General features: G+C 43.8%; 1 protein-coding gene across 1 annotated transcript in view; it reads left to right on the forward strand.

The window, feature by feature from the left end:
- Window positions 1-26,541, forward strand: part of twf (twinfilin actin binding protein) — a 57,507-nt gene that overhangs the window by 18,037 nt on the left and 12,929 nt on the right. The window contains exons 5-8 of the mRNA XM_068393331.1: window positions 6,936-7,007; window positions 8,052-8,217; window positions 19,351-19,497; window positions 19,767-19,888. Coding sequence (XP_068249432.1) covers window positions 6,936-7,007; window positions 8,052-8,217; window positions 19,351-19,497; window positions 19,767-19,888 — 507 coding nt within the window. The remainder of the gene's footprint in view (window positions 1-6,935; window positions 7,008-8,051; window positions 8,218-19,350; window positions 19,498-19,766; window positions 19,889-26,541) is intronic.

Here is a 26,541-nt window from a genome sequence, read left to right on the forward strand (position 1 = left end):
AGACGCTGACGCTACCTGCTCCCGCACTCCGCCTGTGAGAGTTCCACCACCCATGCGCAGTGTACCCTGCCAGCCGCATGTTGACGTTCACAGACGCATGCTACCCTCCGTTGACGTTCGCGAGTTACCACAACAACAGGAGGGTGGAGTTAAGTTGCTTTGTTTTGACGCTGTGCGTCAACCTCCGCAACCCACTGTGGTTACCGCTACTCGCCCGCAGCAGACTAGTCAGTCAGGAGTAGAAGCTTTGCTTCCCCACACAGCTATGGTTGTTGCCAGCTCACAGACTGACCAACAGTTCCATGACGTTGCGTCCAGTGCAGTCACGCATGCACCCGTGCTGCCGGACTCAGCCGACCAGCTGATTCCTACTCCTTTGCCGCTTCCTCTTCAACATTCAGACGATGGACTCTCTGATGATGACGACGCTGCACATCTTGACGACCCGCACACGGACATCGACGAACCCAAGACCACGCCTCCCTCCTTGGACTTTAGGAAAGTGCTTGCACTGTTCAAGGATTTATATCCTGATCAGTTTGTGTCTGCAGCACCACGCTCTCCTCCCTCTGAGTTCGCTTTAGGCATGCAGTCATCCGCACCTGCCTTTACGAAGCTCGTACTCGCCCGCTCATCCAAGAGAGCTTTTAGAGTACTGGGAGATTGGTTGCAGTCCAAGAAGCAACTTGGGAAGACAGCTTTCATGTTTCCCCCTGTCAAGCTTGCTTCCAGATCTAGCGTCTGGTATGCCACGGGAGAAGTTCTCGGCTTGGGAGTTCCTGCCTCTGCCCAGGGCGACTTCTCAAGTCTTGTAGACTCTCCCCGCAGGCTGGCTATGAGACGCTCCAAGATTTGTTGGACTCCTTCGGATTTAGACCATCTGATGAAAGGAGTATTCAGAGCGTTCAAAGTTTTTAACTTTTTGGACTGGTGTTTGGGAGCGTTGAGCAGGAAGACCTCCCCTTCTGACAAGGAAACTTCCATGCTCATAATGTCCTGCATGGACAAAGCCATACGGGATGGTTCTAGTGAGCTTGCGGCTTCTTTCGTTTCCGGGGTCCTCAAGAAACGGGAACACCTTTGCTCCTTCTTGTCAGCTGGAGTAACCCCATGTCAAAGATCGGAGCTTATGTTTGCTCCTCTCTCGAAGTGCCTCTTCCCTGAGGAGTTGATCAAGGAGATTGCTGCCTCCTTGATTCAAAAAGACACACATGACCTGGTTGCGTCATCCGCACGCAAAGCCACCCCTTTCCCCTCCGTGTCTAGACCCAGGATGGATACTCCAGCGTCAAGGTTCATTCCGCCCTTTCGTGGCAGAGCCTCCAGCAGAGGAGGTGCTCGTGCCGAAGGTAAACGTGGGAGCAAGAAGAAAGGTTCCAAGTCCTTTAGAGGCAGAGTCTGACTGCCACCTTCTTCAGACAGCAGTGGGAGCCAGGCTCAAGAACTACTGGCAGGCCTGGGAGAACAGGGGCGCAGACGCACAATCTGTGAAGTTACTCAGAGAGGGGTACAAGATTCCATTCTTGCGCAAGCCCCCTCTAGCAACAACTCCCATCGACCTCTCTCCCAGGTACAGAGAGGAGGACAAGAGACTAGCTTTGCAGCAAGAGGTGTCTCTCTTACTTCAAAAGGGAGCGGTAGTCAAAGTCCGGGACCATCAATCCCCGGGCTTCTACAACCGTCTCTTCTTAGTCGTGAAGAAGACAGGAGGGTGGAGACCGGTGCTAGACGTCAGTGCTCTGAATGTCTTTGTCACAAAGCAGACGTTCACCATGGAGACGACAAAGTCGGTTCTAGCATCGGTCAGGAAAGAAGACTGGATGGTCTCTTTAGACCTCAAGGACGCCTACTTTCACGTCCCCATCCACCCAGATTCCCAACCTTTTCTAAGGTTCGTTTACGGGAAGGTTGTATACCAATTTCAAGCCCTGTGCTTTGGCCTAAGCACGGCGCCTCTTGTTTTTACGAAACTGATGAGGAATATTGCCAAATTCCTGCATTTAGCAGACATCAGAGCCTCCCTCTATTTGGACGACTGGCTTCTAAGAGCTTCGTCAAGTCGTCGCTGTCTGGAGAATCTAAAATGGACTCTGGATCTGGCCAAGGAATTGGGTCTCCTGGTCAATTTGGAAAAGTCCCAACTCGTCCCATCCCAAACTATAGTGTACCTAGGAATGGAGATTCAGAGTCAAGCTTTTCGGGCTTTTCCGTCGGCCCCCAGAATCAGTCAAGCCCAAGAATGCATCCAGAACATGCTAAAGAAGGACCGATGTTCAGTCAGACAGTGGATGAGTCTGATAGGGACGCTTTCATCACTGGACCAGTTCATTGCGTTAGGGAAACTGCACCTCCGACCCCTTCAATTTCATCTAGCTGTTCACTGGAGAAAGGACAAGACGCTAGAAGCGGTCTCGATCCCTATTTCCGAGAAGATGAAGTCTTCACTGACTTGGTGGAGGGACAACATTCACCTCAGAGAGGGTCTGCCGCTGGCTGTTCAGACCCCCAACCACGTTCTCTTCTCGGACGCATCGGACACGGGCTGGGGTGCGACATTAGACGGTCGGGAATGCTCGGGCACGTGGAACGCGGATCAAAGAACGTTACATATCAACTGCAAGGAGCTACTGGCAGTTCATCTGGCCTTGAGAAGCTTCAAGTCCCTCCTTCTAGGCAAGGTGGTGGAGGTGAACTCCGACAACACCACAGCCTTGGCGTACATCTCCAAGCAAGGAGGGACTCATTCGATGACGTTATACGAGATCGCAAGGGACCTCCTCACCTGGTCAAGAGATCTAAACCTGTCTCTAGTAACGAGGTTCATTCAAGGCAACATGAATGTCATGGCAGACCGCCTCAGCCGGAAGGGTCAAATCATCCCAACAGAATGGACCCTTCACATGAATGTATGCAAGAGACTATGGGCCTTGTGGGGCCAACCTACCATAGATCTATTTGCAACCTCGATGACCAAGAGGCTCCCAAGTTATTGCTCGCCGATCCCGGACCCAGCAGTAGTTCATATAGATGCCTTTCTTCTGGATTGGTCCCATCTAGACCTTTATGCATTCCCCCCGTTCAAGATTGTCAACAGATTACTGCAGAAGTTCGCCTCTCACGAAGGGACAAGGTTGACGTTGGTTGCTCCCCTCTGGCCCGCGAGAGAATGGTTCACCGAGGTACTGCAATGGCTAGTGGACGTTCCCAGAACACTTCCTCTAAGAGTGGACCTTCTGCGTCAGCCACACGTAAAGAAGGTACACCCAAGCCTCCACGCTCTTCGTCTGACTGCCTTCAGACTATCGAAAGACTCTCGAGAGCTAGAGGCTTTTCGAAGGAGGCAGCCAGAGCGATTGCTAGAGCAAGGAGGACATCCACTCTTAAAGTCTACCAGTCGAAGTGGGAAGTCTTCCGAAGCTGGTGCAAGTCGGTATCAGTATCCTCAACCAGTACCTCTGTAACTCAGATAGCTGACTTCCTTTTATACCTAAGGAAGGAAAGATCTCTTTCAGCTCCCACGATCAAGGGTTACAGAAGCATGTTGGCAGCAGTCTTCCGTCACAGAGGCTTAGATCTTTCCAACAACAAAGATCTACAGGACCTCCTTAAGTCTTTTGAGACCTCGAAGGAGCGTCGTTTGGCCACACCAGGTTGGAATTTAGACGTGGTACTAAGATTCCTTATGTCAGAAAGGTTCGAGCCACTACAATCAGCCTCTTTTAAAGATCTCACTTTGAAGACTCTTTTCCTCGTCTGCTTAGCTACAGCTAAAAGAGTCAGTGAGATACACGCCTTCAGCAGGAACATCGGATTTTCATCTGAAACGGCTACATGTTCTTTGCAGCTTGGTTTTCTAGCCAAAAATGAACTACCTTCTCGTCCTTGGCCGAAATCGTTCGATATTCCAAGCCTTTCTAATTTGGTTGGAAATGAACTAGAAAGAGTCTTGTGCCCTGTTAGAGCTCTCAAGTTCTATTCAAAACGAACTAAACCTTTACGAGGACAGTCAGAAGCTTTATGGTGTGCTATTAAGAAACCTTTACCCATGTCGAAGAATGCAGTTTCCTATTATATTAGACTGTTGATACGAGAAGCTCATTCCCATCTGAATGAGGAAGACCATGCTTTGCTGAAGGTAAGGACTCATGAGGTTAGAGCTGTCGCAACTTCAGTGGCCTTCAAACAAAACAGATCTCTGCAGAGTATAATGGACGCAACCTATTGGAGAAGCAAGTCAGTGTTCGCGTCTTTTTATCTTAAAAATGTCCAGTCTCTTTACGAGAACTGCTACACCCTGGGACCATTCGTAGCAGCGAGTGCAGTAGTGGGTGAGGGCTCAACCACTACATTCCCCTAATTCCATAACCTTTTTAATCTTTCTCTTGAAATGTTTTTTATTGTTGTTTTTGGGTTGTCCGGAAGGCTAAGAAGCCTTTCGCATCCTGGTTGATTTGGCGGGTGGTCAAATTCTTTTCTTGAGAAGCGCCTAGATTAGAGGTTTTGATGAGGTCCTTTAGTATGGGTTGCAACCCTTCATACTTCAGCTCCTAGGAGTCGCTCAGCATCCTATGAGGATCGCGAGGCTCAGTAAGGAAGACGTACTTAAAAAGGCAGAGTACTAATTGTTCAAGTCGACTTCCTTACCAGGTACTTATTTATTTTATGTTTGTTATTTTGAATAACTGCTAAAATGAAATACAAAATACTTAGCTCTTAATAATGTCAACATGTAATGCTGGTCTCTACCCACCCCCCTGGGTGTGAATCAGCTTATATGATCACCGGCTAAGTTTAATATTGAAAAATTTTATTTTTATTAATAAAATAAATTTTTGAATATACTTACCCGGTGATCATATATTAAAGGACCCTCCCTTCCTCCCCAATAGAGACCCAGTGGGCCGAGGAGAAAATTGGTTCTGTGTTGTCATGGAGTACTTGAGTACCTGCTCGACAGATGGCGCTGTTGATGTACACCCCCACCTGTATAGCGATCGCTGGCGTATTTTGTCCTTAGGTTTTTCTGTCGGGCAGCAGAGCTGACAGCTTATATGATCACCGGGTAAGTATATTCAAAAATTTATTTTATTAATAAAAATAACATTTTATTTCTGGTGAACTGTTCACAAAGTCCTGTCCACATAGGCCAAGGCTAGCCTACTGGTAAACATCACAAAGAATTCAAGGTAGTATAAGATGGCCCCCAATTTTTAAGGGTCGTCTATTATGCAGAAATATACTGTAAGGATTGTACTTTATATTCAAAATTAATATTTTTTATATAGTGTATCACTGTATTTATAAAACAAATGATTCATGATTGGAGTGTGCTTGTAAGATTATGAAGCAAATGTATTAGCTGAGAGTTGTGGTCTTCTTAGGCAGAAAAATAATGCAAGATTATAAAGGTTTTTCTTTGTTGAGGGGATGAATAATGGGAAAGGAGTGATAGATATGACAGTAATTGGTACCAACCATTAGAAAGGCTTACAAGATAATGGTAAAGGATAGGATAATAGGTGATAGCATAGAATACAAGATGAACCTGGAATTGCAGAAAATTAAAATAATGCTATTGAAAATATATGTAGATTGGATTATAAAATTACTGAGCTCACTGGAAGGAATTGGTTTTAAATATCAGGGGAAAGATAGAGAAAATCGATGATTAAGTATTTAAACAGCTATGTTGAAAGGAAACCAAGCTGGAAAGGAAATAAGGAAACACGTAGAATAGTGTATGTGAATTTACCATCAAGCAAGAGAACTCTATCCTAAGACTGGGGAAGACCATGGTACAGAGGCTACGGCATTACCCAAGACTAGAGAATAGTGGTTTGATTTTGGAGTGACCTTCTCTCAGAAAAGCTGCTTACCATATTTAGTCTCTTTTACCCTTACCTAGTGTAAAGTAGCCACTAAATAATTACAGTGCAGTAATTAACAACTTGAGGGAGCAAGAATTCTTTGGTTATCTTTGTGTTGTCATTTGTACAAATACATATCTTATTTGGATACGATTGGCTAAATTGCTCCAACTGGGGATAGAGAATCCCCAGTTGGAGCAATTTCCTTGTTGATTCATTTTTGCTGATAAGATACTGGTGTGTGTATATACAGTACAGTATTCGTACAGACATATGTCAACTCGCATCAAACATCCTTAGAGACCTGCAGACTTGTCTCTCATTACCAATGAGTCCTGTCTGGTTGTGAACACGACATTCACACTTTGCCAAGCTTCTAGGTAAAGAAGGGGTTAAAGATCAATGGTTCGTATTATTATTATTATTATTATTATTATTATTATTATTATTATTATTATTAATAATAATTGCTAAGCTACAACCCTAGTTGGAAAAGTAGGGTGCTATAAGCCCAGGGTCCTCAGCAGGGAAAATAGCTGAGTAAGGAAAGGAAACAAGGAAAAATATAATATTTTAAGAACAATAATAACATTAAAGTAAATATTTCCTATATGAATTATAAAAACTAACAAAACAAGAGGAAGATGAATTAGATAGAATAGTGTGCCCAAGTGTACCCTCAAGTAAGAGAACTCTAACCCAAGACAGTGGAAGACCATGGTACAGAGGTGGTTGTACTATCCAAGACTAGAGAACAGTGGTTTGATTTTGGAGTTTCCTTCTCCTAGAAGAGCTGCTTATCATAGCTAAAAAGTCTCTTCTACTCTTACCAAGAGGAAAGTAGCCACTGAACAATTACAGTGCAATAGTTAACCCCTTGGGTGAAGAAGTATTGTTTGGTAATCTCAGTGTTGTCAGGTGTATGAGAACAGAGGAGATTCTGTAAAGAATAGGCCAGACTATTCTGTGTATGTGTAGGCAAAGGGAAAGTGAAAAATACAAATTGTATTAAATTTGTAGTAATTTGTTAGTGTGTTTTGAAATATTGATTCTTGCTCTTTGAAACAGGATGATCTCAATTTAGAGGGCCTTCATCGGCATCGTAAATCAGCTTCAGCTCCAGTTCCATTAACAATGAGGGTAAGTTTGCCAGCTGTTTCTTTCTAACTCTTGCCAAGCTTTGACTCAATCTTATTACTTGCTTACCTCAATTTGAAACATACTTCCCAATCTCTATCTCAGCAGTCTGGGATTTGAAAAAGATATGTGAATTTTGTAGCAATTTTGTAAAACTGTTGATGCTATTCAGTTAAGATTAATCTTGCTTGATGTGCTGTTTCTGACTGAATTAGCCCTCATGTTGCATTTTTAGAACCTATTACAACGGATAAATGGCAATCTTTGTCGAGGGATATATCTACTGTAACATATGAAAGTAGATTGAACACTGTAAGGCCATTGCACTTACCATTAGAAAAGAGACATAATAACTGTACATGTACTGCATTGTTATCAAGTTGAATAATTGGAGATGCTATGTAACTTAGTTACTGAAATTTCTTGATGGCTGCCCCCTCATGAGCATGTTCAGTATATAGTGTACAGTATATAGAAAATGAAGAACAAGTACATTAACTGTAAAACATAATTTGAAGCTATCCTGATTACAGTAAGCTACACATGAGCATGCACAAATCCTGTAATGAAATTGATCAAAACCTTCACTGTTTAATCTCTTTCTAATAGAGTATATTTTAGCCTTGAAAACTTTAGCTCATCCATTTTTTCCATGACTTGAGAGAGGGGATTGAATTGTCCAAGTAATCAGTCGGTCAGCCTAAAGTTCAATAGGATTTTCACAAACATACATGTGCTTTGCTTAGCAGTAAGGTATAAAGAGTTATATTTAGTAGATATGAACAGTATTAAAGATAGTTGATTTTATTTCTGTATATTGTTACAAGCATTAATTTAGTAATTTTAGACTACTGATATAAAGAACCTCATATTTTCTTGTATGTAAAATATTTTTTTTTTCTTTATTAACTTGATCTAAAAAAAATTGAATTGATTGTTGAAATGTAATACTATAGTATTACTGAAATATTTTATATTTGATAACTATTCACACAATTGTGTACTGTAGTAAAAACCTCATAATAATGTTTTGATTTTTTTTAACAGGAAGAAGAGATGAAAGAAATCAAGAAATTGGAAGTTGGTGTTGATATTAGTGTAGATACCAAACATCAGACTCTTGCTGGTGTTGCTTTCCCTATAATGCAAGACGCTTTAAATTCCATCAAACGCTTTGCAAGTGGTGAACTGCAGTATGTGCAAATGAAAATTGGTATGTAGTTACAACTTTTCATGGTTTATACCATACTTTTGCAGTGTTGATGTTAATTTTAGTTTTTAATATCATATTAAAGGTTGTATTGCCATCAGTGCACCTAGTAAGGCATACTGTAGCCATTGTCCATGACCTACTTACAATCATGCTTTGAGTTTTGTTAGGGTTCAACTTCATGCTCCATAATTTTAGTTAGATCTATATAAAAGGGATTCAGCAATACCAGTAAAGAGTAGCATCATGTGCATATGCAATGAGCTTGTTTTCTGGGCCAAACCACATAATTTGTATATATAATGAAAATAATGGGCCAAGAACACTACCCTGAGGAACAACAGGTATCACATTCCTATGCTCAATATGGTGCTCATCAACCACAACGATTTGCAATATATTACTTAAAAAATTAATAAGGATGCTATGAAAAGACCCACCTACTTCTAAGTGCCATATGATTAACATGGTTATAGGTAGCACTATAATCAAGGCCAATCATACAAACTTCCTTACCACAAGCAAGAGATTTATGTACAGCATTGGAAATTGTGAGGAGTGCATCACATGCTCCAAGACATTTGCAAAAGCCAAATTTCAGACTAGGTAACAGTCTTTTTGTATGACGCAACCCCTTTGTCTTCCCGTTTTTTTTTTATATATTTTATTTTTTATTTATTTATTTTTTTTTTTTTGTCTGCCTCGCATTGTATCAATGTTTACCCCTTCTGCATTAGTTGGTTCTGATGATTGAGGAATAATATGATATAAAATGTCTTGGATCCATCTCCAGGGTTTTACAATAGGTGTTTGTTCCAACACGGAGTACTTACCTCGAACTACTTTCTTAGAAGTATCTGGGATCTCCTCACAACCGACCAGAGTTTTGTGTAGTTTACCCTAGTCCCGTTTTCTATGAGGGGTAACCTCAGGTGGAGTGATACACGTCCTGAGGCTAACCCCAGGTCAGAGAGCATGCTTGCTTAGGTCTCGATCTCCAGTAAGTTCTCTGGTCGCGTCGTGATTACATCTCGACGCTCTCTCCTTACCCAGTGCGACCCTTTGTGTCCCCGACCCCCTTTTGTGTCTTACGCGGTCCCCACGTGGACCCATTGTGTTCATTCTATACCCTTTCCTACCCTTATCCTCTGTGTTCGTCTGTAGGGGCAGCTTATGTTCTCCTACAGCCACGTGTCCGGAGTGCGAGTCCTGGAACGAGGTGCAGTGGGTGTGCTTCGGCACCAAGAAGAAGGCGCCCAAGAGGTCACATAGGAAGACAAGCCTCTCCTCGCCGCTTACTTCTCCCGATGCCTCGTCGAAGAGAGTTTCTCAGCCACCTTCCCCTACCCAGAGTAGGGGACGAGGTAAGTCAGTTGTGGGGAAGAGGCCCATTGCTCTTCCCCAGTAGTCTGAGTGGGTGCGGTATAGCACCCAGAAGAAGTAGGCAACGAAGAGGTCGCCTAAGAAGCCTAGCGTCCCTACCTCCCTTGCTTTGCCAGGCGTCTCGTCTGACAGAGCTTCCCTACCACCCTCCCCTACCCAGAGTAGGACGAGGTAAGTCCGTTGCAGGGAAGAGGCCCGCGGCCCTTCCCCAAGAGTCTGATCTTCAGGATAGTGGGGTTGTGGCGTCGTTCCAGACGAGTGAGGGGCCTGAGGGAGGGGCGGGAGTGTGCAAGCAGGCCACGTCTCCTCTGATGACCCCATGTGGGGGTAAAATGTCCCTAATTCTTCTCCAGCCTCTTTGGCGTGTTTTTCAGTCACTTCTGCAGCTGAGGGCGTCGCCGAGAAGGAGCCTTCTCCGCCGTCGGACCCCATTGCGTGGGTTCCCCCCCAAGACGAGGCGCTGAGGAAGCTCAGGAGACGAAGGGAGAAGTCCCGCAAGAAGTTGTTGCATTCTCGCTCCCCCTCGAGGTTGCGCCACGAGAGTTGGCGCTCAAGATCCCCCAAGAGCAGTGAGTGGGTGGTGGTTCACCTCGACAGGCCGCTGGAGCTAGCTGCGGCTCCGGGCCCTTCAAGTTGGCGTCCGAGGACGAGCTCCCCGGATAGATACTCCTCCGGCACCAGCGGCACCCGACGGAGGGACTCATCATGGCAGGTTCCAGTCGACAGGCGTAAGTCCGCGAAGGTTCCGGCTCCATCCGCCCAGCGAAGAGAGTCGCCCCTTCGGTCTGGCAGCCGAGTCCTGACCTCCAGAGGCCACCTAGCTCGTCACGAGCGCAGCCCTTGGCTTTCCTCGACGGGCAGGCCCGCAGATACGAGAATCTCTGGAAGAGTTGTTGGACCCAGGACGGAGGCCCCCGTCCCGACGGTGGTGCCCGTCCTTCGACGTGAACCCCTGCGACCCTACAGCAGGCTCTGGCAGACCGGCATAAGTCCGCGAAGGTTCCGACTCCTTCCGCCCAGCGGAGAGTCGCCCCTTCGGTCTGGCAGCCGTGTCCCAGCCTCCAAGACTTCGACAGGCCGGCCAGAACGAGGAAGCCCGCAGCAGCTTGGTCCTCCATGGGGAGAGACAAGTCCAGGACGGAGGCCTCCGTCCCAGCGGCGATGCCCGTCCTCCATCCAGAACCGCCGAAGTCGTAGCACGACAAAGGATGCCTTCACCCCAAGCGGGATACCCCGTTGTAGGTGCTCCTTCTCAGGCAGAAGGGCATCCGACGGAAGGCTCAGCGGACGAGGCCCCCGCGTACAGAAAAGTACTAGCCCTCATCAGACGACTCCACAGGCTGGACGAACCGAAGCCTGCGACGGATGAGGACTGGCTCTCGTGCCTCAGCAGGTTGGTAGATACCCCCTTGCAGCAGAGGCCCTCACTGGCTGGCTCCCTAGGGCTCCTTCGCCATCCTCGCGGTACGTCTCCTCCAGCAGACCCGATCATCGACGTAAGTCATCGCACCAGGTCTCGGTCGACAGGCATAAGCCCGCGAAGGTTCCGACTTCTCCCGCCCAGCGGAGAGAGTTGCCCCTTCGGACTTGCAGGCTTGTCCCGGCCTCCGGTTCTTCGATGGCCCGCCCTGAACAAAGGAACCAACCAGCCAGCACGGGGAAGCCCGCGGCTCAATGGATCTCCGCAGGAGCTCCATCCTTCCAGCGGAGGCAGCCGCTGGCTCGACCCGGCAGCATGGCATCCATTCCCGGTACCACGTCAGCTCCATTCAGGCTTCGTGGTCAACCGCTGGTATACCAGGGTACTCACACCCCACGGATTCCCCGGGAGGGGTAGACCCATGACGGCTACCTCCGTCCCAGTGGCTCCATCCGTGATGGAGATAGCCGCTCCATCGTCCCGGCCAGCCCCATCCAAGCATTGGAAGTGGCTGCTGACACGCTCATGACTGCTACCTCCGTTCCGGCGGCTCCATCCGTGATGGAGCCAGCCGTGCCATCGTCCCGGCCAGCCCCATCCAAGCATTGGAGGAGGCCACTGACATGGCAGGGTACTTAAACCCCACGGATTTCCCCGGGAGGGGGTAGACCCATGACGGCTACCCCCGTTCCTGACAGCTCCATCCGTGACGAAGGCAAAGTGGTTTTCCCCTTAGCGGGTCGAACGGGGCTATTGCCTCTCCAGTGCCTGCCTCAGTGGCCGCTGGAGAGAGACCCCCGCACCTTTCCCCAGTGCCTCTTCGGCTCCGTCCGCCCGTCGGATGTAGTAGTTGGCACCCGTAATCTTTCCCTTGCCTTGCCCCCTGTAGGGGAGCTTCGACTCCTCAGTTAGTCTTCAGACCCTCCTACTCGGGCTCCAGGAGAGGGTGTTCAGGCCGCGGCTCTCGAAGGAGTTAGGAGGGGAGGCCCCCTACTCCTGCCAGCGCCTCGGGTGGGGGGATGCCTCAAACGATTTTGGCAAGCATGGCGGGACCACGGAGCGGATCCGTTGACCGTAGCAGTACTAAAGGAGGGGTACAGGCTGCCCTTCCTAGCGGATCCCCACCTCGGGTCCCACATCAACAGGCGAAGTGGTTAGCACTCAAGGACCCCTTGAGAGTAGCAGTATTGCAGGAAGAAGGCTCGGCAATGCTGGCAAAAGGGGGCAGTAGAACCAGTTGAGAAACCGAGTCCAGGGTTCTACAACAGGCTCTTCCTGGTGGAGAAGGCGACAGGGTTCTGGAGACCGGTCATAGACCTTTGAGCCCTCAACAAATTCGTGTGCAACACCGACTTCAAGATGGACACTCCGAAGTCGGTCCTAGCGACCTTGAAGGAGGAGGACTTCATAAGGTCCATAGGCCTCAAAGATGTCTACTTCCAGGTCCCTATTCATCCCTCCAACAGGAGGTTCCTAAGGGTAAAATGGAGTACCAAAACGTTGCAGTTCAAAACCCTATGCTTCGGACTGTCGACAGCCCTCAGGTCTTCACGAAGGTCTTCGCATCAGTTTCAGACTGGGCGTACGAACAGGACGTCCGCCAGATTCGGTACCTAGATGACTGGTTGTTGCTTTCCGTCTCAGAGGAAGTACTGAGGGAGCAAGGCGAGAAGCTCCTGCAGTTCTGCAACGTCTTGAGTATCATCATCAACCTGGAGAAGTCCCGGCTGATTTCCTCCACCAGGATGTCCTACCTAGGGTTGGTCCTAGACTCGCGGATGTCGAGGGCCTTCCCCTCCACGGAGAGACTGGACACCCTGAAACAGATACTCTGGCCCTTCCTGTAGGGCCAGCCCAGGAGAGCCAAGGACTGTCAAAGACTGATTGGACTCCCCGCACAAGATAGTCCTGGTGTCCCCGGAGACGAAGGAAGTCCTGGAGTGGTGGCTATCGGAACGAACACCCTCAAGGGAATGCCCTTTGCTACCGACCCTCCGGAGATGCTCCTGTTCACGGACGTATCCAAGGAGAGCTGGGGTGCCCATCTTCTCGACAAAACGGCAAAAGGTAAATGGGAAGTCGAGGAGACGAACCTGCTCATATACGTGCTAGAGATGAGGACCGTACAAAGGGCGTGCTTAGAGTTCGTCCATCTACCCCGGGGAAGCACCGTGGCTCCGGGGTGCGACAACGTCACGGTGGTGGCCTACGTGAAAGATCAAGGAGGTCTGTAGTTGAAGGAACGGTGCAGTCTCATGATGGAGTTCCTAGAATGGACTGAAGTGGAACAAATCAATTTTTCAGCCAGGTTCTTTCCGGGGAAGAGGAACGTCCTGGCCGATGGCCTCAACAGGATGGGTCAAGTGGTATGGCCCGAGTGGTCCCTACACCCAGAAGTGGTCAAAACCCTCTCCCTGAAGTGGGGTTCGCCGGTGATAGACCTCTTCGCCACGAGACTAAACGCACATCTCCCCGTGTTTTGTTTTCCTGTGCCAGATCCAGCAGCAGCGTTCGAGGACGTCTTCCAATGAGACCGGACGGCCAACCTGTGGGTGACTTTGGTAACGCCCTGGTGGCCAGAGAGAGAGTGGTTCGCGGATCTAAAGGAACTGGCACGCCTTCCACCTGGGCCACTTCCAGACAGACCAGACCTTCTCTGGCAGCCTCACTTCCAGAGGTTCCACGAAAACCCTTGGTCCCTCCTCCTTCACGCGTGGAGGTTATCAAGCGTTTCCTGAAAAAGGAAGGATTTCCGTCGAGGACGTCATCAAGGATGTCAGGGTACCTGAGGCGTTCGTCAGTCGAGGTGTACCAGGCATAGTGGGCTACCTTTTCTAAGGGGTGCTCCTCGAAGAACATCAGGCCGTTAGGGGCCTCCATTCACGAGATAGCAGACTTCCAGTCTATCTCAGGGACGAAGTGGGCATGTCCATCCCAAGTCTTCCTCCTGAAAGACATAGACCTGGGTGCCTCCAGATAGATCTCGACGCTCTTCAAGAGCTTCGAGCAGTTGTTTTCTCCCCCAAGCCGCTAGAGTGCCCCAGGGGGATGTGGCTAGGGTACTTAGAAGATGCTTTTGGAACCTCCCTTCGAGCCTCTAAAAGACATTCTAGACAAGGAGCTCACCCTCAAGGCAGTCTTATGTTTAGCTCTGGCATCAGCAAAGAGTAAGTGAGATTCTTGGCCTGTCGTACGAGATCTCACACTCGAAGGGCTGGCGAGAAACTACCTTCAGATTCTTACCCTCCTTCGTAGCCAAGACTCAGAATCCAGCTGTTTGGGACCCCAAAGTTGAAGGGTTCTCAGTGCCAGCTATCTCTCGCTCGGAAAACCCGAGGGACTTGCTGCTGTGCCCTGTCAGGGCAGTATGGCAGTATTTAGAGAGGACAGCTAGACTTCATCCCGAGATCAAGAGTCTGTTCATTTTCCTCGGGACTGTGAAGAAGCCAGTCTCCAAGAACACTTTCTCTTTCTGGCTAAGGCAAGTGATCGTCAGGCCCTACAGTAGTGCAGGGGTCCCCTTTCCAGGAAAGACCAGACCCCACGACATTAGGGGTCTAATTACCTCATTGGCATTTGAGAAAAACATGGCAGTGGGCCAAATCCTGAGGGCAGGTACTTGGTCTAGCCAGTCGACCTTTACGGCTCACTACTTGAAGGACCTCTCGAGAAAGTCCCTGGGCGGGTTCTCGTTTGGTCCCGTCATTTCCGCTCTCCAAACGGTTTAAAGGTGTAGCCCCAGTGGTAACGGCGGGTAGTAAGTCCAAGAGACACAGGTTCCTTCCTGAGCCCCCTTGTTCTTCCTTCCCCTATTCCCTTACCGGAAATGACTCGGGTAGCCCCCTGAAACTGCCATGGGATACACTATCATTGGAAAGACATGTCTCCTAGGATTCTTTCAGAAGTGAGTTACTTAGATACTAAGATGATTTTTTGCGTAGTTTTCCCTATTTTCTCGTATTTTCTTTGAGGTCAGCTGAACCTAGTCTCCTACCTAGGTTCCTCTTCTATTCTCGTCACGGTCTCTAGGTCCTGAAGGACACTCCCACCTCCTAAGGTATAAGTCTCCTAAGAAAGTAGTTCGAGGTAAGTACTCCGTGTTGGAACAAATCACAAATTTTAAGTAATTTGTATTTTTCCTAACAGTACTTACCTCGAACTACTTTCGGGTAATGGCCCGCCCATCCTACCCCGAGTGCCTTGCTGGACTTCATAGATACCTAAGCTATCAAGAACTTACTGGAGATCGAGACCTGAGCAAGCATGCTCTCTGACCTAGGGTTAGCCTCAGGGCGTGTATCACTCCACCTGAGGTTACCCCTCATAGAAAACGGGACTAGGGTAAACTACACAAAACTCTGGTCGGTTGGGAGGAGATCCCAGATACTCCTAAGAAAGAAGTTCGAGGTAAGTACTATTAGGAAAAATACAAATTACTTAAGATTTGTGATTTTTTAGTCCCCAAAGGGGTGTAAGATTATAGACCAGTTCTAGATATTTTTGAGTTTAGATAGATTTACAGCTCTTATCAAGTTGTCTGTAGAAACACAATCAACTGTCCTGGAGCAGGTAGGAAAAATGAATGCATGTTTTTTATGGACTTGACATATGTGCACTTTCACATTCATATTCATCAAAGAGAAAGAATATAATTCAGTTTGTTAGCTGTTCTAAGGTTTTCCAATTCAAGTACTTTTATTTTAATCTCAGGAATGCTTCAGCAGGATACTGACTCCCATCTTCAGGTAGAGGAAATTTCTGGGAATTTAGGTTCTTTAATACCAGGACGACTGGCTGTTTTTGAAGGCTTTGTTAGAGAGAATTTGGTTTCAACAGGTGTGGCTACTAAGATTACTTTGGGGAGTTCTTTTCGACTGTTGAGGATTCTAGTTTGGGAGTGTTAATAACAATAGTTCCTTTTTGAGTTGTTCTGTCTTCTTATATTGGATTAGCTCGTATGGATCAAGTCTCTGCCAGTTCAGATGTTGATTAGTCTGGCTTCTTTAGATAAGTTCATTCTGCTGGGTTGCTTAAAGAGGAGTTTTCCAATTTCATCTCATTCAGAATTGGAACAGGGTCTATAAACGATTTGTATTCTAGTGATGCAGAACCAACTTCAGCTACTGAATTGGTGGGATGATCTCGTCCGTTATCCCCGGGAGTGTTCCTAGAAGTAAGGGTTCCAGAAGCTCGCTTCACCAATGCTTCACACGAAGGATGTGGCCCAACTCTAGAATATCTCCATATCTCAGGGAAGTGCTCAAGCACAATCAGTTCTTCATTGCATGGTATTTTTATCATGTTCAAGGTACTTAAGGCTTACAAGTCAATGATAATAGGAAAGTGTGAGGCAGTATTTACAGAACATTCGGCAACATTGGCTTATGTTAATGATAATGTTAAACTGAATCACTATCTCAGATAGTGGATATTTCCTTGGACAAATTATTATTAATATTAGTAACCAAGCTATAACCCTAGTTGGAAAAGCAAGATGCTATAATCCCAAGGGCTTCAACAGGGAAGAAGAGCCCAGTGAGGATAGGAAAAAAGGAAATAAATAAACAATCAAAATAGAATATTTTAAGAACAGTAACATCACACTAGATCTTTCATATATAAACTATAAAAACTTGAAAAAAAAACAAGAGGAAGAGAAATAAAATAGAACAGCGTGCCCTAGTGTACCCTCAAGCAAGAGAACTCTAACCCAAGACAGTGGAAGGCCATGGCACAGAGGCTATGGAACTACCGAAGACTGGAGAACAATGGTTTGATTTTGGTGTGTCCTCCTAGAAGAGCTGCTTAACATAGCTAAAGTCTCTCTTCTGCCCTTACCCAGAGGAAAGTAACCACGGAATATTACATTGCAGAAGTTAACCCCTTGAGTGAAGAAGATTGATTGGTAATCTCAGTGTTGTCAGGTGTATGAGGATAGAAGAGAATGTATAAAGAGTAGGCCATACTATTCGTTGTACGTATAGGCAAAGACAAAATCAGCCGTAACCAGAGAGAGGGATCCAATGTAGCACTGTCTGGTCAATCAAAGGACCCAATAACACTCTAGCGGTAGTATCTCAATGGGTGGCTGGTGCCCTGGCCAACCTTCTACCTACAAATGTGTGGGAATCCTTCTACCTCTCTTTATTCCAGGGAAGTTGAATGTCTTAGCGTATCATTGATAAGGAAAAAAAAAAAGTCTTTCAAACAAGTTTCTTTCACTGGTCTATAAATTTCGAATTGGTGGGAAAGACCAAACCTGGACATGTTTGTGTCATTGCCCAACAACAGATAAAAGTGTTATGGTCACCTGCTCCAGATCCTTTACCATAGAAGGTGGATTCCCTGTTGCAGGATAGGGTAAATCAGGATCTTTACTGGTTTCCTACTTTCTCCATGATTCGAGCTATGGAAAAATGTTTGCAGTGTACTGCGTAACATGATGACTCTAGTGGCTCTCTCTTTTACTCATCCAGAGAGTGGTTTGCTGATCTGTAGGCTCTGTTGTTGGAATGTCCAAGGAACTTGCCGGACAATTTGTTTCGAGGTCGGTACACCCAAACCTGTATGCGACACATCTAACCGAAAGGAAACTACTGTATTTTCTGAGACAAAGGGTTTTTTAAGTCCTCTTGATTGTCTGTTTTAGGTCCAAGAGACAATCTACTAATAGTTTGTATCAAAGGCAATGGAACTTTTATTTTGATGTATAAATCAGGGAATGTTTCAGTTTTAGTTAACATTAAGTTTTTGCATTTTATTTTTCATAAAAGGAAACTGTCCATTTCACCTATTGAGAGCTTTAAATCCTTGCTGAATACCATACCTGAGCTACTAGGGTAGTAACTATATACTTTGGGTATTATTGGAGATGTATTTAAGTCTGTTATTATTGAGAAACCTCTAATTTTCAGAACCTAGATGTATTATTGCAATATTCAAAGGGTTCTCATTTGAAAGACCTTTCTGTGAAAGTTCTCACAGTTAGGAATCTCTTTCTGTTAGCTTTAGTACCAACTAAACGCACTTGTATACGAAAGCTCTTTCATAAAATGTAGGTTTTTGGAGAAAATAAGACTTTCTATCAAGAACACTTCTAATATTTCCTTTTTTGGAAAAGATGGATAAATGTCAGAGAATTGATTTGTTTGCCTTTCAGAGATCTTGTCATTTGGATAAGACTTAACATATTAGGAAAAAGGTTCCTAATTTATTTTGTGGGGTTGGGATTTTGAATCTTCCTTCTTCCAGAAATGTTATGTCATTTCTTGTTAAAAGTTTTGTTACTGTGGGGCTAACAGAAACTTAGATCCAAGTCATGAAACACTTGAAGGTTAGGGTTTGTGGTATTAGAAGTGCAGCTACATCTCAATTTTCGTAGGAATCTTTCTTTAAAAAGAGTCTTAGCAGTAGATCAGCGGTGTACCGAGTTTGTTTTTACAAAGATTTATCTAAGAGAAAGATGGTTTACTTATCAAGATTGCTTGGCTGTGAGTGCTGTAGTAGCTATGGGGAATGTAATTATAATATTTTTTGTTCACAAGCAGGAGGCTCAAGTTATAACAGATTTTATTTGGTGGTTATATATTAGTGTTACTAAGCCAGGAGGTGTGTCTCGTGTGTTAGATACATTTATTAGTTTAAGACTTTACATTTCCTATCTCTTTTCCTTCACTGACCTACCTCCATCACAGTGTGGGAATCGGCATTATGATCATCAGGGGAGTTTGATAAAGATAAATAATTTTGATGATGAAATTTATTATTTTTATCCTTGCCTGATGTTCGTAGATATGCCTCCCATCCTTGCTTCTCACTGACTGGTGATTTTAAGAGTATAATAATTTGGTTTCGACTTTAAGCCTGAAAAGCCAAAGAAGTGGTGGTGTACCAGAGGTGAGGTTATTTCCATTAATTGCCAGATTGTTTCAGTACAGTACTGTAATAGATGCGTAAGCCTATTGAAAGTAAAGAAAACAGGAAATTTTTAGTTTTAAGGTATGTTAAGATGGAAACAAACTTTGAAAGAGCAAGGTTTATGAACATCAGGTGTGTACAAAAATAGTGCATTTTATTATTAGAAATCTATTCTTTTTATATTCTATATACTGAAGGGTTATTACTTTTATCATTTTATATTTACATTTTTGGACATCAGAACCAATTACTGTAGTATGCAATAGTGTATTAAATACATTCTCTGAACTACCCTTTACTGTATGTAATATGAATTTCCATATTTTACTATGTTAATACAAGTATATTATAGAAACTTTAAGACAAAGTAAAGTAAGGTTCTATAATTAGCAAAAACTTTAAATATTCTTGGATAGATATGGTAGCTGAAGAAATTCAACTGGATAGTGATGCTGCATCGCTTCCTATTGACAAACTTCCTTCCTGTATTCCGGATTCTGCTGCTCGATATCATCTGTACCGATATGACCATAATTATGAAGGAGACTTTTTCCATAGTGTTTGTAAGTGTAAAATGTTCTTTCTGTAAAGATAGATTAACACTACAGTATACATATACTGTAGTACTGTACTCTGAAATACTTTATTATTTTGGTTAAATGTGTTCGTTAAATGTTTTGAAAATATAACACCATACTCAATAATTTATTATTTTCAAAATACCTTATTGTATTTATTTCTATATTAATGATGCCCTTTTGAAGAAACAATCATCAAAATAGTGCTTTTTATATTTAATTTGCTTTGAGCTCTGAGAATATCTTTATTTCAGTATTCATCTACTCCATGCCTGGATACACCTGCCCCATCAAGGAGAGGATGTTATATTCTAGCAGTAAAAGTCCTGTTATAGACCTCCTCGAAAATTCCATAAATATAGAAATTGCCAAAAAGGTAAGAATTTATCATCCAAGGGCTTTATGTTGATGTTTTATATTGATACTCTATTTGCTTATGTGATGATGCAGTTTGATAATGATCAGTTTCCAAAATCGTATAGGAATTCACTACAATCACAGGCATTTGAAGGCATATTTTCATCACGCTGCGCAATGCATGCTGTAGTCCCCTCCCCCCTTACATGAGGCATCTTAAGAGTTTAAAAATATTAAATTGCATTATTAAAGAAAATTTAGTTTTTTTTATATAATCTGGAGTTTTCATATATTTTGCCAATATTTTCAATTCACTTTAAAGAGAATGAAAGAGAAATTACACAAGTTGAGGTTTAAATTTTCTGTAAGCGGAGTACTTCAATCAAGACAAGCTACTATATTACTTATTATTTTTACTAGACTCTTGTCTTCAAACAAAGTTTTCTTGTGGTTACCTTCCAGAAACTCTGTAAGGTTTGGTGGTTAACGATATAAGTGTATAATCACGTACAATTCTTTCGTGTCAGTACTTTATCACAAGAGGTCCTCCATATTTTGAAAGATTTAGGTTGAATACCAAAATTAGTGCAAGTTTATTTGAAAGTTTTGAATTTTGTTCATGGTTTCCAACACCTCTCAATAAAGGCTAACATACAATAGTTGGCTTTTTTTTGTTGATTAGATATTTTCTGAAGATCTGTAGTGTCATTTTATATCATAAAGAAAAAAGGTTGTAAACACTTGGAATTGTTGCATTAGGATTTAGGTACTTGGACTGATGAAAAAATGAAAAAAAATCTCTCTCTCTCTCTCTCTCTCTCTCTCTCTCTCTCTCTCTCTCTCTCTCTCTCTCTCTCTCTCTCTCTCTCTCTCTCTCTCTCTCTCTCTCTCTCTCTCGATTGATTAAAGCTTTTGCTCTTGAAATCACATTTCAGAGCATTGATTATTTTGGGAAAATTTCTTTAAAAAAAAAATTGGAAAGATTAGACAAAAAAAGAATACAGTAGAAAGAGATATTGAGATGCTTTTTTTATATATTTTTGCACTCGCACATTTCTGTATAACGAGTCATGCAAGAAATTATAATTCAGTATTTATTGATAATTTGTCATGTTTTTTTCAATTCCTAAGAAAGTAGTTCGAGGTAAATACTGTTAGGAAAAATACAAATTACTTAAAATTTGTGATTTTTAGAAACTGATTTTTGTGTTGTTGAATAAAACTTGAATGCCATTGTATATGTAAGAGGAAAAAATGCTCTAAATTTTCTTGCCTGATCAGGCACTATAACACTGTGAATGTTATATCATCAGGACGTTCAGTTGATTATTTTTACTTTATTTACAAGATTGAATGCACCTCTGTAATTTTTTTATGTATTGATGTTATGAAATTTTCCTGTGTTTGAAGCATCAGTCTTGGGAACTTTATTTAAATTTGGGCATTTAACCTAAAATTCATGATTTAAATAATTGCCTGAAGTGTTTTTCCATTTTTTTATGTCTATCCTTATTCATAGATTGGTTTTATGTCTGGTTTACAAATTTTGCTTTTGCCATGTTTAACCCTTTTACCCCCAGGCTCTTTGGAAATTTCCAACCCTTAACCCCCAGGGGGTTATTTTTTTCCCAGCACATTTTGCAGTATATTTTTTTTAAATTGCTCTAACGGCCTTAATTTTTGTCATAGAGAGGTCAGGTTGGTCTCATTCTCTTGGAAAATGCCTGAATTTTTTCAAAAACTTATCAAAAATATGAAAAGAAAAATTTATAGCATTTTTTTGCAAGGACGTACCGGTACGTCCATTGGGGTAAAGGGATGGGTTTTTTGAAACGTACCAGTACGTCCTTTGGGGGTAAAAGGGTTAATGTAATGCAGACTGCAGTATTTTATAGATACCTACTTTTACATATGCTTAATTTTTTCTATATTTTGCCATCTTTTACTCACCCGGAAATAATTGTGTTCAAGGCCAAGATAAAAGTTCTGTGAACATCATTTGATTATATGATTCTTACTTTGGGGGTTGGGGGCAGCAGGATGAAATATTTAATATTGTTGAGGACAATTCTAGTAGGCATTTCTAAATGTTTTGACGAACATCTATTGTAAGTATAAAAGATGAAGGCAAATAAACACCCCAGATGATGGCAGTGTAGTGGATAGTAGTGAATCCTCCTGTCTTACCAATCTAGTTAACTGTAGTTAGGGGAATGTTAAAAGATTAGTATGGCTATGGTTATATCATTACTTTTCATAGGTTCAGGATATTGGTGATTAGTTGTAGGTAAGAATCAGATCATTAAACATTATGATTCTTCATCTGTATCTGTAAATGCCATAAATAACTTGAGTAAAAAAACTTTTTTTGTTGATTAAAGATTGATATACTGTACAGTATACTGTATACATGTTTAGTTCTGATCTACTCTTATTGGTCCAAAGTCTTTAGTTTTATCGGGGGATTTCAAATATTTTTATTTTTTTTTTTTCACTTTTTCTGTCTTGGCTTATATATTTTTGTTATATATATTTTGTTTATATTTTGCAATCTTGGAAGTACAGGGTGGTTTTAGAAGAGGTAGGGGTTGTATGAATCAGATTTTTACAGTTAGGCAGATATGCGAGAAATATTTAGCAAAAGGTAAGGAGGTGTATGTTGCGTTTATGGATCTGGAGAAAGCATATGTTAGAGTTGATAGGGAAGCAATGTGGAATGTGATGAGGTTATATGGAGTTGATGGAAGGTTGTTGCAAGCAGTGAAAAGTTTCTACAAAGGTAGTAAAGCATGTGTTAGAATAGGAAATGAAGTGAGTGATTGGTTTCCGGTGAGAGTGGGGCTGAGACAGGGATGTGTGATGTCGCCGTGGTTGTTTAACTTGTATGTTGATGGAGTGGTGAGAGAGGTGAATGCTCGAGTGCTTGGACGAGGATTAAAACTGGTAGGCGAGAATGACCATGAATGGGAGGTAAATCAGTTGTTGTTTGCGGATGATACTGTACTGGTAGCAGACACAGAAGAGAAGCTTGACTGACTAGTGACAGAATTTGGAAGAGTGTGTGAGAGAAGGAAGTTGAGAGTTAATGTGGGTAAGAGTAAGGTTATGAGATGTACGAGAAGGGAAGGTGGTGCAAGGTTGAATGTCATGTTGAATGGAGAGTTACTTGAGGAGGTGGATCAGTTTAAGTACTTGGGGTCTGTTGTTGCAGAAAATGGTGGAGTGGAAGCAGATGTACGTCAGAGAGTGAATGAAGGTTGCAAAGTGGTGGGGGCAGTTAAGGGAGTAGTAAAAAATAGAGAGTTGGGCATGAATGTAAAGAGAGTTCTATATGAGAAAGTGATTGTACCAACTGTGATGTATGGATCGGAGTTGTGGGGAATGAAAGTGATGGAGAGACAGAAATTGAATGTGTTTGAGATGAAGTGTCTAAGGAGTATGGCTGGTGTATCTCAAGTAGATAGGGTTAGGAACGAAGTGGTGAGGGAGAGAACAGGTGTAAGAAATGAGTTAGCGGCTAGAGTGGATATGAATGTGTTGAGGTGGTTTGGCCATGTTGAGAGAATGGAAAATGGTTGTCTGCTAAAGAAGGTGATGAATGCAAGAGTTGATGGGAGAAGTACAAGAGGAAGGCCAAGGTTTGGGTGGATGGATGGTGTGAAGAAAGCTCTGGGTGATAGGAGGATAGATGGGAGAGAGGCAAGGTGAGCGTGCTAGAAATAGGAATGAATGGCGAGCGATTGTGACGCAGTTCCGGTAGGCCCTGCTGCTTCCTCCGGTGCCTTAGATGACCGCGGAGGTAGCAGCAGTAGGGGATTCAGCATTATGAAGCTACCTAGCATAAGCTGGGTTAGATTAGCCTAAGCCTACCATAGGTCTCAAACTTTACCTACGTTGTATAAGACGCAGGGGAATTTTTTAGCCAAAATTTTGGGGCAAAAAGTGCTTCCTATAGGCCGTCAAATACGTTAATTTCCGTTTGTTTTTCATGTTTTATTTTTTACATTCATTACTTTACGTTTATAATTCATATCAATTCTATTAGAAAAATCTGAACAAATGTTTAATAAGTAGCCAAGATATCAAAATTTGAAGTTCAGGTCTAATGCCCACCCCAAGCCTAGGGCTTGGGAAATTACTTTATTCCATAGTATCAATGTTATGTAGTTTGGCAAATAAATTTTCACTTAAGTAGTTTACAGTATTCACAATATTTTCACTAAGGATTTTTTATTTGAATATAATTTACTTAAAGATGTATAAAAATTCCATGAATTGTTGTGAATTTGGCTAATGCAGTACTGTAATTACCTTAAACCTTATTAAACATTACATTACTGCACATTAAGATACTGTATTAATAAATCAAAGAATTGGAGCATACAGATAAACTTCATTCCCCTAGTTATGACTTAAAAAGCTGTTTGGAAGCTTGGTTTTATGTTCCTTTATTTAGCTATTTAGTGTTTCATATTTCCTTCATGCTCATTGGGACTTTGTGACACTTAATATTAGTTTATTCCGTAACTGGAATACAAACCTACGCTATTTATTTAGGGGTATTACTTTCTGCGAAGCTGAAATGACGAGCCATTAAAATTTAGCGAGGGTTAACTACCCCTACCGCTAGTTAGCGGGGGTTAAGGGGACAGGTTAGCTTGTTACCGCTCCCACCCACACACCGGTGATTTAGCTCACTTTACTTTTGGCTCGGATGGAGACCGGTTGTGTCCGCTCTTCCTCCTCGCCTGTTTTGGACTACTGTACCATTAATTTTTGTCTTATAACTTTCTTTTTCTTATATATATATATATATATATATATATATATATATATATATATATATATATATATATATATATATATATATATATATATATATATATATATATATATATATAGAGATAGATAGATATATAGATATATATATTCTTAATGTTTATGTATATATATAGAAATGTTGTAAGTTTCCTTTTCAGTGTTTGCGTTGTGTGTAATACGTATACGATAGGTTCTCAAGACACTTGCGCAAGGTTGGGGAACCTTCGCTTCTGACCTCTCACCCCTTGTCCATCGGTTTTCCCGTCAGCAGATAACCTACCGTTGACTCTGCCGCCGCCGCAGGGATTCGTCATTGTTTGGACCCTCCTCGTTCAACTGTTGTCTTCGCCTTTCCCTCTTCCTACGGGAAACATATGGATTACTGAGCGAAGAGAGAGGCTTCTCAGAGATTGACTACGGTCTTTCTCTTCTTAAGGCCATTCCCTTTCATGGGCCTCCGACAGTATACTGACGGGGGAGCACCTTTTCCGTTCGCAGGTTAGGTTGCGCTTCTGATTGTTTTCTCAGTTATTGAAGTGAAATTATAATTGATTGTAATTTAACTTTTCCGCTTCTTCTCCGTGGGGAACACTTCCCTTCGTCCATCGGAGGATCAGTGGTTCTTCCTATTAGTGAATATTTTTAACTGATTTAAATAATTGTAATTCTTGTTTTATTATAGTTACAGTACTCTCCGCTCCCCTTCTCCCGTGGATGTCGAACGGGGAAGGGAGGGCGCAGTACTTATTTTATGTTTGTTCCCTCGGTGGTCTCCCCTCCCATCGCAGACCAGGCGTTCCTCCCGAGGGAATTTTCTGTTACATGATTTATTTTATTTTTCCTCAGTTAGCGATGCAGTTTTCTTCGTTCGACTATGAGTTACGACTAAGCAGAGCTGTTCTGTTCAGTCCTTGGGAATCTGCTGTCACTGCCGTCCGTGAGAGGACGTCATTATGGGCGTCATCCCTTCTCTTAGAAGTACGCCCGTGGCAACACCTGATCAGCACTTCATCTCCAAGGAACCAGCTCCGGCTACGCTTCCTCAGGTAGCGCTCTTGTCAGATCATCTTAGAGCGCTCCAGGAGGGTCACCTCCAGGGGTTGGACAACTTTCCCTTCCGAGGGAGAGTTTTCCTCCCCAGGTGTGAGGTTGTTTCTCCCTTCCGATGGAGAACCTCCTGCATCTTCATCACTTCATCGACTCCGACTGCCGTTCCTGTCTTCGCCTAGACTACGCACCCCCCTTGCTGAGTTTCTCTTCCTTCAGGGGCAGAGCCTTGTCTTAGGCAAGTCTCTCTTGCGAAGTGATCACCTTTCTCGTTCTCGAGAGGGGCCACTCATAGAGACTTCTCTTCGGAGTATTGCTACTGCTGAAGGTCAGCTTGCTGGTCCACCGGCCCTCATGGACGTCATCTGTTCCTGGACCTTCTCCTGACGACGCTGCTGCTAGTCCTCAGACTTCGGTCCTGGACTCTAATGTGGATCATTCGCGATCTCCATCGGTGGATGTTCGCCCTTCCAAAGGGCATATCCCAGTTCTTGATCGTCTTACCAGCTGACCTGCCGACATACCAGCGCAACCTCGCCACAGAGAGCAACGTTTGCCAGCTCACCAGCCAACCTACGATCGCCAGTGCAACAGAGCTCACCAAACCTCAGCGCGCACCCGCGCAACTTCGGTCTCCTGCTTGCCCAACGATCTCCTGCGTGCCAACGCTCTCTTATGCGCCAGCGCTCTAATGTGCACTAACGATCTCCTTCGCGCCAGCGCTCTTCTGCGCGCCAACTATCTCTGCGCACCAGCGTTTGCCTGCGTGCTAGCGTCTGCCTGCGTGCTAGCGTCTGCCTGCGT

The sequence above is a fragment of the Palaemon carinicauda genome, chromosome 19, assembly GCF_036898095.1.
Source record: "Palaemon carinicauda isolate YSFRI2023 chromosome 19, ASM3689809v2, whole genome shotgun sequence".
Lineage (NCBI taxonomy): Eukaryota > Metazoa > Arthropoda > Malacostraca > Decapoda > Palaemonidae > Palaemon > Palaemon carinicauda.